Raw genomic sequence first — 15439 nt, forward strand, 5'->3', positions numbered from 1 at the left:
AGCTTTTGCATACTCGCACAAAATCCATTGTTCACTTTTTCATTTTCTCATCTGTATATTGTGTTGCATGTTTTTCACTCTCTACATATGGATGGATTTGATATACAAGGGCCTTCACTATATAAGTAAACAAGACTTCCATAAAACATCTTGGTTCACTAAAAGCAGAGTGCTCACACTGTCCATCACCCTTGATACTTCATTTTATTTTATTTTGTACAGTTTCAAACAGATGTGTTCTTGTATTGCAGATAATTGTAGGTTAAAATCTTCTCAAAGGCTTTTATTTTTTAAAACATATCAGTGAATCTGGTGTGTCTTAAGATACGATTATTTATTTCATCAAGGTGTCTTTGATGAAATATGTCCCTCTCATTTACATATTCTGTGTTATATTTAGATCCAACTAGGGTGTGACATGTTGTCAATGTTGTCATGTCGATAAAGTAGTTACTAAATGTGTTCTGAGCTATGAATATATGATTGAAAATTTCCCTAATCTGAGGTCTATACAGTATCCATCTAAAATCATAGTATAAAATAAAGAAAAGGCACATGAAATTCAGATTACTTGGGAAAAAGCTGTGTTGCTTGTTTAAACTTGAACGGTTTTTAATGGTTGGGTGGACTGTCATCTTCTGATTCTACAGTGACACTCTTACATTACTTTTTCTCCATTTTGATTTCTGCTTGGATTTTGTTTCTTTTCATAATGGTGGGAATACTTTCACATGAATGCACTATTAAAATTCCATCCCTTGTTTTAATTAATCATGTCATAGCTTAAAAAAGTGAAGTGTGTATGTGTCTATATAGGCATTTAGTCTTCCCTTATCAGTCCATGGTTTAAACTTCACTTTCTCTGCTTTTAATGGGTGGTTATTTTAAGATGATAGATTATGGCATAACTTTGACTTGCTTATTCATTACGCAGGTGGCAGGCGATTTACTATTGTAGTGTGTTGTTTGTCAAGTACAGCATACCAGCGTCTCGGTAGAGGGCACAACCTTTGAGCATAATAACTGCGCTGGAGAGCAACATAGATAACACTTCCTCAGCCTCTTCTATCTGATAAGAGAAAAGCAGAGACGAAGCGAGCTCCATCTCTGCAAACTAAATTCAACTGACCGCGCAGAAGTCTTAAAAAAAACACAGCGAGAAAGCGCATGTAGCGAGTGACGTCAGTAGCTGAGGCGGGGCGCTGACCGTGGTGCTGAATGCGCCTCGCGCTTTTAGAGTTGAGTGCAGGACACGGGGTACCAGAGCATCACTCATCTAACTATCCTCCATCACATTTGCCTCTGACCTACTTCCGCTCTAATCACATCACCCCTGAAACGTGAGAGCCGCTATGCCGAATTAACGGGAGCTGTTTGCGCTCGATGGGCAGGATGGCTTCTGTGCGCGCGCTGCTCCTCGCCTTGCTATCTGTCCACGCGCTCGACGTTACCATCGCGGACAAGAAATTCGGTAAGTTAGTTCGACGTGACGCCCCACTAAGTGAGTGCCGTTTGTCGTTAGACGGCCTTACCTTTGAAAAAAAAAAAAACTGTGGGTTACTTAAGTGTAACTAATTTGGTTAAGCACAACGGCGGTTTGACGTGCAGAGTGTGATGTTCGGTTTTTATACAAATTACCATAGCTACCGTTTATAAATATATCCAGCTGGTTGGTTAACAGTATGGTCACAAATCTTTCACCCTTAAGTTTATGGGTTTTGACATTACATTAGAGATGTGCTTCTGAATAATCAGAATTACATTGCTCATTCCCCATAAACCAATAAGGTTTTAGGGATAATATAAGTTAAGGGCTTGTAGTGCACCATCAAACTATTTATTTCTTACACAGAAGAAGAACAATGCAAAAATTGTATCTTTAGGGTTAAAGCTGCTTTTTACTGGGGCAATATCCTTAAAGGGACAACTGTATTTCCCCCTGAAAGGTTCATACCTTAAGGGTACATATTTCTAAAGTAGCCTACTAATATGCATCTTTTACTGGTTTTTATAGTGTACTGCCCCAGTGACAAGCTGTTTTACCTCTAAGGGCGAAATGTTTGCACATTGAGTGTATTTTAACGGTAGTTGAGGGTCAGGATTAGTGCTGGACACTTTTTTTGATAGGATTGTTGTTCCAGGACCATCAAATGATACTGACTAACAAAATGTTCTGGTCCTCTATAAGAAAAATTGTGTTTAGGACAGAGATTTGCTTCCTTTATCATAGAAGAGCACATAGGACAAATGGAAGATAGTTCTGGTGCTCCTCACTGACAGTGGATTACATAATTGCGTTACGGTTTGCTAAAGCATCTTGGCAGGCTTCATCTTTCAAAGGCACAGGCCGAGATCAAGAGCCAGCCTCAGATGGGAAGGACCCGACTTGAGCTGTAAACAGATACGGCTCTACACGCTCCATGAACCTGTGCATTCATACATGGATGGTGAGGGAGCTTTGATCTTTGAAGACATGAATGACTGCAAACTTTAAAGACTAGAGCCGTAAAATACTTGATCTGGTGTGCCTGTGACTTTTCCAACACATGCCATTGTACATAAAAATCTTGTTGTAGGTCAGAGCTGTGGCACAGTGGGTAGTGTATGCGATCACGAGGATGCAGGTTTGAATCTGGTCTGCATCAATTTCTCGGTCTCTCCCTATCTCTTGGTGTCTGCTTTCTACTCTCATACAGTAAAAGCACATGGCAATAAATACAATTTAAAGCAGAACTTTTGTTATAGATTTGATCATGTGGATGTATATTGGTAATTTAAAACTTTTGGATTTAAAACTCTCTAAAATAAAGCTTCCAAAAGATGGTTCTTACAGTGATTCCATGGAATAACCATTTTAAAAATCTAAAGAACCTTTTTCCATTATACAGAATCTTTTGCACAATGGAAAGGTTCCATGGATGATACAGTTTCTTCATAGAACCAGATGCCAATAAATAACCTTTATTTTTTATGAGTGTAGGATTGATTTATATGACATACTACCCTGAATGTTAAGTTCATTGTTAGCAAGCCAAAAGCCAGATCACACCAGGCAGCTTGTGATGCTGGTTCTGAAGTTTTCTAGAATTCACAAAGTGTTACTAAATGATTAGCAAACACTCAGCTGGGTTTGCTCAGGATCGTTGTTAAGTAAGCTGTGGTTGGAAAACAATGCATCATTAGAGGCAGGCTCTCTCTGCGGCTGGCATATGAGCTTGGCAGAGGCTGGGATGAGCGAGTTCAGTGAAGCCCTGATGAATAGAGCAGTTAAGCATCTCCAAAGAGTCTGTTGGAGGCTTATATATCACTGCACATTCAAACTGATTCTGGGTCTCCAACTCTCTCTTTATTTTCCTAATTTTTTAGGTTGTTTTGTATGAAATTATCTGGTAACACTTTCTTTGAAGCTTGTATTTAGTATGCATTATAAAGGCATTCTTAATTCATTATAATGCATGCATAACGCCTTATAAAAACCTCGTAAATTACATCTCATAAATCTCATAAATGTCAGTTATAACACATAGGCCTGGTTTCATATACAGGGCTAAGATTAAGGCAGGATTAGATCTTAGTTAAAACAGCTCAAACATGCATTTTAGTCTGGGACTAGCTTAAGTCTTATCTTTGAAACCGGGGGTTGATGGCCTGGTTTCACAGACAGGGCTTAGATTAAGCCAGAATCATGAATGGGCTATATGACACATTTGCTATATTTATTGTAATAGCAACAAAACCGTATTGGATTGTTTTGTAAAAGGGTTACCAGTGATCTTAAACCAGCTCACATTGAAATTAACATTAGCCTAACACGAAACACACAAATATGATCAACCACTCATAAGATGTAGTGAGATACTGTTCAGATCTTAATATCGAGATGTGAGACTTTTATTATAACTATGGGGAATATAATCCGTTAAAACTTGTGGATATAACATGATATACATTGTTTGTTTAAACCATTATACACTTAAACGTTATAACATACTACTCTAATCATCATAATTATGTCCAATGGCATGGACACAGAATGTGCAAAGCTGGATTTGTTGGATAGGAAATAGTGAGTCACTGTCCTGTGAGATATGCAAATGGTCAGAGTTTCAGAATTTTTAAGGTTTTGTTGTAGTGTTGGTGTTGGCTGATTTCACAGTCAGTTTGCGTCTACATGCACACACAGAAGCACATTGTTATTTTTAATAAGTCCCACTGTGCATTACGTTTACGTCACTTAATGAACATGATATAGGAGATGGTAATTTCCTGTGAGGAGATGGGAAGCGTGGGAGATATGGCTCGTCTCAAATATACAGGAAACAGCAGAGATACAAACTGAGCTATTTGAACAGAAGAGATTATTTAAGGCTCAGTTAGAATCTCTGATGCTTCCTGTACATTGGAGGTGAACAATATCTCCCACGCCCCCGACACACCTATAGCTCAAGGAGCTGCAGAAGAAGATCGCACAACAGCTGACATTTTGAAATACACATAACTGACAGCATTCTCCTCTAGTCTCACTTAAAGGAACATTCCGGTTCAGTGCAAGTTATGCTCAATCAACAGCACTTGAGGCATGTTGTTTACACACAAAAACAATATTTGACTTGTCCCTCCTTTTCTTTAAATATAACAAAAATCTGGGTTACAGTGAAGAACTTACAATGGAAGTGAATGGGACAAATCCATAAACATAAAAATACTCACTAGATCCCATTAATTATCGCTTTAACCAGTTGCTTATGCAAAAGATGGTTAATGACATCCTGGTCTGGATACTGGAATCTGAACATCTCATAAGTAATGCCTAATGCGGTCGAATCACTAGTACAGACCATCTTGTCTGTCTTAAAAGTTATATTGGTGATGTTTTTTATTTGTAGAAAGCCTATGACATGACATGGAAACTTGGAATTTTAAAGGATTTGTACGAAATTTAATTCTAGAGGTTGAATTTCTATTAAACAGACTTTAGAGTAGGAAACACCCTGTCTGGCCTGCATAAACAGGAACTTAGAGTACCTCAAGGAAGAATTTTATCTGTATCTCTTTTTAGCATTAAAATAGACCGCATTGCAGTAGCCTAGTCATTGGTTCTGATGTTCTCTGTAGTTTATAGATCTGCATTTGTTACAGAAGCAAGTAGGCTACATGAATACTATTGAGCGAAAAATCCAACTGAAGATAAACAAAATACAATCTTGCTCAACGCAGAACGGTTTTAAGTTTTCACAAGCAAAAACTATGCATTTCTGTCTTTTTTTTTCCGCAGTGATGGAAAATCTGAAAGCCGTCCGTCATTTTGACAGATTACACTGAGAGTGTGATGTATTGTACCTTGTAACTGTAATTCTCACTCCTGTCCACTTGGTGGTGAGTGCGCTCTTGCTGACTATCAAGTTAATGGTCAACGAATGGCATTTCAGAGTGTTTACAAGCTGTTTTATTGACGTCTTTCTGCGGTTGAAACACTGATTAGCCGCGTTTCCACTGTCGGGCCAGTGCGAGCCAGGGCTTTAAACGGGCCGTGCCGGGCTAATAGCACCGGGCCTGCGTTTCCACTGTCGGGCCAGTGCGAGCCAGGGCTTTAAACGGGCCGTGCCGGGCTAATAGCACCGGGCCTGCGTTTCCACTGTCGGGCCAGTGCGAGCCAGGGCTTTAAACGGGCCGTGCCGGGCTAATAGCACCGGGCCTGCGTTTCCACTGTCGGGCCAGAAGCTCCACAGCGCTTCACTAAAACATGCCCGTAACACGCCTCTCTGGAACAACGTCACACTAACCCATCATTTCACCAACAAATGGAAGTTTTATCAGAAAACGAATCAGAAATCACTGGAAACAGCGTTGAAAACAAACATGAAAAGCGGCCGTTTGCTGGCATTTTTGTTGTTTACTTGAATATTTAAAAAACCAAGCATCGATGTTTTACCACAGGTTTACAATAAAAAGTGATACATTGATCATAATGAATTAATTTATGTCAAAACTGCACGTTAGTCACTCAGAAATAAATTACCGTTAGGTCTATTTCACAAAAGAAAGAGGACACACTTATTTCTTCAGTCGCGTCTGTTTCTGTTTATCTGGTAGTTACAGGACATATTTACATCACATTTAGAAAGAATGATAATTTCTACAAATATATGCCACCAAAAATACGACCTGAGGAACTTTAGCACTCTCTCGACTCGACAGTGGAAACGCGGCTATTGAGTGATTACATGAGAGACATGATACGAATTTTGGTAAGTTGGACTGTATCTTTCAACATATTTTTTGATGTTCATTCATGTTTATTTCATTCTGTAACGTAGTAAAGAGGAAGGAATTGATCGCGTTCACCTGTGCTTCACTTCAACTCAGGCGCTACAGTGATCTCTCGCACCATATTAAAGAGCGGCAAAACGGTATTTATTTTTTGAATTTTGTGATAAAATAGACAGAATGTGAAAGCTGAGACTTTGTTTCATATATAAAAGTAACAACGCACAAAGCTTATTGCTATGTATTGGACAAACATTCATGATTAAACCTGAAAAGTGACGTTCAAGTCTGTTAAATTTTCTCTTCATAAATAAATACATAATCTAGCTATATGCTTGTCCTGTAAGTTCGTAAATGAAAATGTGAACAAAAACAGAGCCTATTAAATGGCTTAAAATGATGGGTTATAATAGATTATGACGGAATGTTTACGACCCTGTCTATCAAAAAGACGGACAATGCGGAAGTCTATCTCTGCTCAAGACTCATGCTTTTTTTCTTTTTTTTCTTTTTTTTTTTTCTTTTTTTTACTATCAGATTCAAGACAAAATTCCCCAATATGTTCATCTTGTCAGAATCCACTCTCCGTTGAACACATTTTGCTGGACTGTGATACTTCTACCCCTTTGCGGAACTAGTTTCGTTCTGTTGATACGTTTGAAAAGGTTGTTAAACCAAATAAATCCAAAGTTAATCTTAAGGTTTTTCGGAAAAAAATAACAATCTTAAACATCTTATTTAGTTTAAGATTACTTTAAAAAAATACTTAACGTTTCAGTAGGCACAAAGCGTAATCAACATGCGTGTTAACATGATTTCAGTGTGAATTACTTAGCCTACTAATGTTTTCTGTGTAAAGTTATATCTAATTCCATTGTTATAACAGTTATACAGTTCATTGCTATGATACTTAGGCCTACATGTATATAAACGAATCAAAGGACATACATAATTATTATGCTGTTAATTGAGCTTAACTTATAAGGAATATTCCTTTAATACATATATAGCTATATATAGGCTAATGTAAGTCCCCCCATTTAAACATACATGGATAAATGGACACAGTTTGAGACAGACATGACACCCAGTCATTTATCTCATTCAGTTTTGTATTAAATAATTCATTATCTACCTCTGTCTCCATATCTCATCCAAGCCATTCACTGAGGTCTGTTTAAGAGAGAGATTATTTCTTTGAGCCCTGTGAGGTTCAGCTTTTCAGTGCATTTTAATAAAGGTGCTGTCAGGATGGTTAGAAGAAAGAGATAATATGGTCAGATGTGGACAGCCTGGCTGAATTCACAGCCTGGGTCTCATCAGGCTTATCTAATGGTGGGGCCTATGGCCTTCAGCATCAAAATGTATTTTAATTTGTTTAAATTATGATTAGTCAAGATTAGCAAATAAACAAAACCAATAAAATCTCCATTTGAGATAACCATGACAATAAATAAAATTGGGTGAATGGTAGCCTAAAGATTTTCAACATAACACAGTAATGAGCTTTACCAGCATGGTGCTTAATTTCCAGTTAACTGCATGCTTCTCCTAATATTTAGAATCTAATGATAACAAATCAAACTTGACTGAATGGACACAAAGGTGTAATATGTCCTCATTGAATAGAGTTTGCTGTTGAGTGCTATATTTAACAATAAATATAACTGATTTGCCCTTCCACAAGCTTTATTGGTAATTGATAAATATTGTATTACAGTAATTAATTTTTTTCCACTCAAAAACATCTTAAAAGTATAATAAAAAAATAAAAAAGTTGGCATTTACTCACCCTCATGTCATTCTAAACCCGTATGACTGTCTTGCATGGAAAACAAAGGATAATTTTTACATGTCTGTAAAAAGTATGGCTCTGTCTTGTTTTGGACCCCACTGACTTTCATAATATGGAATAAACCAGTTGAAACTTAATTAAAAATAGTGTTCCAAAGAAAAAAGTCATACAAATTGAAAACAACATGAGGGTGAGTGAATGACTTTTCAATAAGCTATTCCATTAGGTATTAGGGGTGTAACAATACATGGATATGGATCAATGCATCGATAAAACGTCTAACGATACGATGCACTGATTCCGCACATAAAATATTTATATATTTTGACATTCTCCACATTCTGGTGAACACAACACGATAAGTCAGTTTTAGCGACTCAGCGCGCAGTATTCATGTCAGATGTCACTTCGAAAAGACGCGCTAGCTAAGTGGAGTCTCGTCAAAGCTGACTAAAACTGATCGAGGAGGATGGACAATTTCAATGAACTTGATGAACCTGTGATATCTTCTTCGGGGCGTAAAAGGAAAATAAAAGCTGAAACCTTTTCACGGAACCTTACTAAAGCAGCACGTTTAGTGGTGAGGGAAAAGCTCACTGTATTGCGTGCCGTGTACATTAATCACAACAACAAAGTTTGTTAGGCGTCTATGTCAGTTGAGGAGATTAACGCTACAAAGATTAACCGAGTGTTGTATTATGTATCATAGCAATTACTTGGTTTTGTTTAACTCTGAAACATGAAATATGAATGTATCTGCTCTGCTAAAAAACAAACTTTTAGGCTAATATATAAAAAACAGCCTACTTTCAATTAACTTTAATTTAGTAATTTACCTGTATTTTTTAAGTTATCATTATTATTAATCAAAACAACCCAGCTGCAGTTTGATATTACTTTAAAAAAAACACAATTTATGAAAACGAGAACAGAGTACTTGCAAATGACCTCTTCTGTTGTAAATGTCCCAATTGGGAGAGGGTGTGCAATTTTCAAAGAGTTTAATTCAACTTTCATGTTATATATTTTGGTTGCATTTGTGAGTTAATAAAAACGTAACTGGTTGTGTGAACATAATATCTAAATATCGATATAGCCCTGAATCGAATCGTAATCGTATCGCAGAATTTTTTGAGGTATCGGCAAATGTCGTATCACTGGCTGAGAGAATCGATATCGTATCGTATCGTGATGAATTGTCCAATTTACACCCCTATTAGGTATGTCTATGTTCGTTGGCTGTTTCTCAATGAAACTCTCATGAAGCTCTGAGTGTCACTGCTAATTGTCTCAGTATGAAATCTCATTGTTTTTGAAGCACTGCTTGAGCTGAATGTGTCTGTCATCCCCATCCTGTTTTTGCTAGATGAGCTTTTGTATCTGCGTGCAGTCTTGTCATTTGTCTTTGTTGGAGTGTGAGATGGAGATAAAGTCCTCCTTTCTGCTTATGTGTGCAGACACAAGCTGTTATCTGTGAGTGTATCCCAGCATCCTTTTAGCACCCCACAGTGTCTGGCATTCTGGCACACACAGGTAACGCAGACTGTCATTATACCACACTTAGTGTGTGTGTGTGCATCTTCTTCTCTCATATATCATCGGTGGCATAATCTATTTTGCAATAATCAGTGATTTTTCTCTTGGCAAATTACTCAAATCTCATCCATCAAGTGATGGCATCACCTCACCTCCCACCTGCTGTCATTTTAATGTGTGTTTTCTCTGAAACCAAACTCTTTAAATCGCATGAGATCAACGACTGAAAACAAACTTTGCAAGCACTTGAATGTACTGTACCCCTTAGAGTTTTAATTTCGCTTGCGAAAAACGAAATATTCCACTTACCCTGACTGAGGTCCGTTCGAGTCACTTTACCCTAGACTTGGATTTCTAAACCATAAAATAACAAACAAAGAAAGACTGTAACCACATATTCATTATTGGGGGGTAGCCTATATAATAGTTAAAGTCAATCGGTGTCCCTCAATGTCTATTGTGGTTAAAAAAATCTACTACTATCAAGACTAGTGGCCCAGAGCACATTTTAACATTTGAAAAGACATTGAGAAAAGACCAAATCATAATCTGTGGCAATGGCCAGTCAAAGAACTGTGTTCACAATCAAGAAACACATCCATATGTTCAATGTATTATTGAAGAAACTCCCTGTGGACAGCAGCTAAGAGGACTGTTATGTATTTTCAGTCTTCATGTATTTCTGAAATTCCATCATGCTTGCTTCAACAAAATTGTGTGCAGTCATTGGGAAGTATTATGTAAATTCTTGTATTATTTCCCTAATGACCTAGATGTGGATGTGTTTTTCACAATCCTTTCTGAGCAGATCTTGTATTCCCCACTGACCTACATAAAACTGCATCCAAGGCAAACGTCTCGGTTACTTATGATTACCCGCGTTCCCCAAGGAGGGAACGGAGGCGTACGTCATAACTGACGAAATGGTGATCTCGCTTGAGAGACCAATCTACTTCGAGTGTAAACTAAACAAGCCAATGCACATTGGCATGCGATATTTGCACCAGCTGCTGTGCATCGCGGCGCGAGCATCTTTGTTTTTCCGCTGAGGAGACTGACTTGTGAGGAGCTCAGCAACTGTGCATTTCCGTTCCCTCCTCAGGGAGCGAGGGTTACCATACGTAACCGAGATGTTCCCCTTCGTCAGTTCACTATGGTGTATGTCATAAGCTTGAGTCTCCTGGCCTGACCGCAGTGTTGGGCAGAAAATAGGAGCTCTAAGCAGAGAAGGTCAGTCACTCTATGTTCCGCAAGACCCACTCAGTGTGACTTCTTGGATAATGCTGGAAAGCGTGTCCTTGGAGAAGGGGATGCTGCGGAAGCCACATCCTACCCCAGAGGGAGGCACTGTGATGGTTACACATATGGACTAGCCAAGCAGGGTAGTACAACATATGTCTGGGGTGGTTCCAGCCTAGTTATATGGGGGAAAGAACACCTGCAGAGACGACAGAGTAGACTCTGTCGAGGGAAAGACAAGGGCTCGTCCGCAGAGGAGCTAATCGTGAAGGAATACACATATGGGGTTTGCCGCAGGGACCGCTACATGGACACCCAGCCTAGCACAGGTTCCACAATGCATACGAGTGTAGGCCTGGCATCAGACGTCAGGCAATGTCTGACTGCCGCAGGGGTGACGGAGAAACTCAACAGGGTTAGCCATTTCTGGAGAACACTACTGGAGCAATAGACGCACATATCCGGCCCAGCGGGGTGGGAGTGGCATTGCAAGCCGACAAGAATGGGTCCTTCGCGCTACTGGCCACTGGGGGCGAGTATACAGGAAAATACCGGCTCTACACGGAGGCTATAGAATCTAACGAACGTGTTTGGTGTTTTCCAGCCCGCGGCTCTACATATATCTGTCAGCGAGGCGCCTTGAGCCAGCGCCCAGGAGGAAGCAACATTCTAGTTGCGTGTGCTCGCAACCCGAACGGGCAAGGCATGTCTTGGGACTGGTACGCCAAGACTATAGCATTCACTATCCAGTTGGCTAACCTCTACTTGGAGACAGCCTTTCCCCTCTGCTGGCCTCCGTAACAGACAAAGAGCTGGTCTGAGGTCCTAAAGCTTTGCGTTCTGTCCACGTATAACCGCAAGGAGCGGACAGAAAAAAAAAAAAAAAAAAAACAGGACTGGGTCTGCCTCCTCCGAAGGCAGCGCTTGCAGGTTCACTACCTGGTCCCGTGGAGTGGTAGGAACCTTGGGCATGTATCCGAGGTGGATTCAGTCTACTCGCTCCCCTCAGGAACCTGACGATCAGGTCATGCTTTTCCAATGACTTGCCTTCAACTGCATCGTGATGTGCAGCGATAGCTGTAACATACACTTTGAGGGTGGAGGGAGACAGCCTTCGCTCCAACCCATCTTGCAGGAAGAAAGCACGACTCTGATCGGACATCTTCGGGGGTCTTCCCGGCGGGAAGAACACCATCAATGAACAGGTTCCACTTCAGTGCATAGAGGTGCCTGCTTGAGGGGGCTCTAGCGGAAGTGATGGTGTCTACCACCGCCTGGGGTAGGTCACCTAGATCCTGTCCAGGGACCAGACATGGGGTTTCCAGAGGTCTGGGCACGGGTGCCATAGAGTGCCCCGTCTCTGAGAAAGCAGGTCCTTCCTCAGAGGAATGGGCCAAGGAGGGGCTGTCGCGAGGACCATGAGTTCTGGGAACCAGGTCTGGTTGGGCCAATACAGCGCAACTAACAAGACCTGCTCCTCGTCCTCCCTGACTTTGCACAGTGTCTGTGCGAGAAGGCTCACTGGGGGAAATGCATACTTGCGTAGGCCCCGGGGCCGGCTGTGCGCCAGTGCAGGGAGTAAAACGGAGAGGTCGAGTCTGGAGAGGCAACACAAGGCGTACTGTGAGCAACTCGTGGCAATTGATGTGCCAAAGCAGTTGAGGCCCCGTCCACAGACCTGAAACTGCATGCCCATTGTACGTGGCCCCCCAGCCGGTGGCAGAGGCATCCGTGAAGACCACAGCATGCCTGGACACTTGTTAACACCTGCCCGTAGAAACGAAGGGTCCGACCACGGGCTTAGGCGGCAGTGCGGGGTGACGGCCACATCTCGGGACTCGGCCGTGAAGCCAGTGCTGAAGTGGTCTCATATGAAGCAATCGGAGCGGCGTGGCTGCGGATGACATATGCCCCAGGAGCCTCTGAAAAAGTTTCAGTGGGGCCGCTGTCCTGCTCTTGATCGTACTCCGCAGTTCAGCACCGAGCTGAGGCGCTCCTCTGTGAGTCGCGCTGTCTGGTTGACTGAGTCCAACTCATAGTGAGAAAAGAGATCCTCTGCACGGGGGAGAGTTTGCTCTTTTCCCAGTTGACCCGAAGTCCCAACAGGCTGAGGTGACGGAGCACCATGTCCCTGTGTTCGCACAACTGATCTCGAGACTGAGCCAGGATCAGCCAATCGTCGAGATAGTTGAGAATACGAACGCCGCGTTCTCTGAGTGGAACAATGGCTGCCTCCACGACCTTCGTAAAGACTCGAGGCGACAGGGACAGCCCGAAGGGTAGGACTTTGTACTTATAATACTGTCCCTTGAACGCAAAGCGTAGGAATGGTCTGTGTCGATGGAGAAACGAGACATGAAAGCACGTGTCCTTCAGGTCAATCGCTGCAAACCAATGTTTGGGACGGATGCATTCGAAAATGCGTTTCTGCAATAGCATCTTGAACGGGAGCTTGTGCAGGGCCCGATTCAAGGTTCGCAGGTCCAAGATTGGCCGTAACCCACCGCCTGTCTTGGGTACAATAAAGTTGGGGCTGTAGAATCCTGTCTTCATATCGGCTGGAGGGACTGGCTTAATCACGTCCTTTGCCTGTAGGACATTGATCTCTGCCCGCAAGACATCGCAACTCCGCACAGAGGCGAAGTGGATGCCCCTGAACTTGGGTGGGCACCGGGCGAACTGAATTGCATAGCCGAGTCTGATGGTATGGACGAGCCAGCGAGCCAGGCTGGGAAGTGCTAGCCAGGCTCCCAGACACCGTGCAAGCGGAACCAACGGGACCACAGACGTACCCGGGGTGGGGCAGCGAGGTGAAACACAGGGACTCGGCTCGGGAGGCACTGAGGCGGCCCGAAGCGAAGTCTGAGTGTGTCATGCAACACTTACCTGGTTCCAGGGTGGGGCAGAGGGTGTGTGGGAAGGCCTGGTGGCGTCCCCGAACCACACACTGCTGCCCACTGGCGATAGAGGGGGACGGGAGTGGCAAGGCATGGAAGCGTCGCTCACTACCATCCGTACCCTCTTGAGACCCAGAGATAGAGAAGCTACTCTTACTGAGAATTTGGGTACCACTGACTGACACCAGTGGCGGAACAGAATTTAATTAGACAAAAGATTCTCCGCTCGGCTCTCCACAAGGGAAGAGCAGCTGACTCTGGGTCGCATGTCTCTGGGCTACTGAGACAGGTGGTGCCGTCTTCCTGCGAAGGCTCGATGTCACAGTAGAGCTGGCTGTGACAGAGGTTTTTTTTTTTTTTTCAGGGGACTGACACCCTTGGCCAAGGGTAGTGAGAGAGGAAAAACGTTTTCTGCAGATTTTGGCATGTCTGGCTTGCCATATTGGCGCCAATATGCTTCCATACTGCCAAAGTTTTTCACACACATCCAGGCAGGCACGGAGGCGGGGCAAGGCGATTACTCGTCGCACAGCGCCCCCAGAGTAGCCCGGGAAAGTGTGGCTGTCAAGTCTGAATCTGATTCAGCATGAGCACACACACTATTATAGTGGGAACTCAGCATCATCTTCATTTCCAGAGCGTAACAGCCCTCTCTCTGATGCAGCGATTGACATCTGATCCTTCCCTGGAGCCCCGAATGAAATGCTTGGTCCCTCATGAGAAGGACCAGTAATCCCATCCGAAAGCTGCCAGGCATGTGAGACAGCGAACGTGGCCGTCAAACTCAATGGCACATGGCACGTTGAGCGCTCAAGCCCTCGTGAGAAAGGCAAGATGAACAACGTGCCGACTTGGTCATACTCTCATGAGAGAGCATAAACCACAGGGTTTCCGCGGGGTCTTAAAAAGTCTAAAATTCTGTACTTTAAATTTAAGGCCTTAAAAAGTCTTAAAAACGGCCAGATTTTCATCCTAGGTCTTAAATTTCATTTAGTCAGGTCTAAAAAAACTGTTTACCCTCGTTCATTTCCAGAAAAACTGGCCACATAAAGTTATTACAAAGTAGCAAAAAAGTATCGAGTCGTAGCCTACAAAGCGGAGCCCTAGAGCAGGGGTCTCCAACACGTCGCTCGCGTGCTACCAATAGCTTGTGGCTTGATATGAGCTAGCTCGCCAGAGGCCGTTCACATATTGCGTCTTTTGCGCGCTCAAGTTTGTTCAAATGTAGGCGCGCAGCAATTTTTTTTACCAGGAGCAACGAGATGAAAAAAATCTAAACTTTTCAGAATGCCGCAAACGCACCGCAGGTCATGTGACAGGAACCAACCAATCCCCCCTTTCCATAACAACATTTAAAGCTCAGTCAACATGAAGGATGGGGGTGCACCCAAACACTACTAATAAATATAAGCTAATGTGTAAATGTCAGTAATTTATCTTTTTTGACTCATTCTTTTATAAAAAAAATTTAAAGGCTGAAATATGAGGTTTATCTTTGTATAAAACCTTTTTTGTCAAAACTTTATTTGAACTTGTACATGTTAGTAGATAACATGTTGCAAGACACTCTTTTAAAATCTGGCCATAATTTTTAATGGTATTTTAATGTTTACGTAAACAAAAAGTGCATATTGATGCTACTCAATTTGTTATTTGGTTTTTCGACATAAAACTTGTTGAATTGACTTCATTCTGTAGTATTAGT

At 42.1% G+C, this 15439-nt stretch overlaps 1 protein-coding gene across 1 annotated transcript in view; it reads left to right on the forward strand.

Moving 5' to 3' along the window:
* Window positions 1-1241: 1241 nt before the first annotated feature.
* Window positions 1242-15439, forward strand: part of ptprn2 (protein tyrosine phosphatase receptor type N2) — a 260783-nt gene continuing 246585 nt past the window's right edge. The window contains exon 1 of the mRNA XM_084404889.1: window positions 1242-1471. Coding sequence (XP_084261015.1) covers window positions 1384-1471 — 88 coding nt within the window. The 5' untranslated portion in view covers window positions 1242-1383. The remainder of the gene's footprint in view (window positions 1472-15439) is intronic.

The sequence above is a fragment of the Rutilus rutilus genome (assembly GCF_951802725.1).
Source record: "Rutilus rutilus genome assembly, chromosome: 3".
NCBI classification, from domain to species: domain Eukaryota; kingdom Metazoa; phylum Chordata; class Actinopteri; order Cypriniformes; family Leuciscidae; genus Rutilus; species Rutilus rutilus.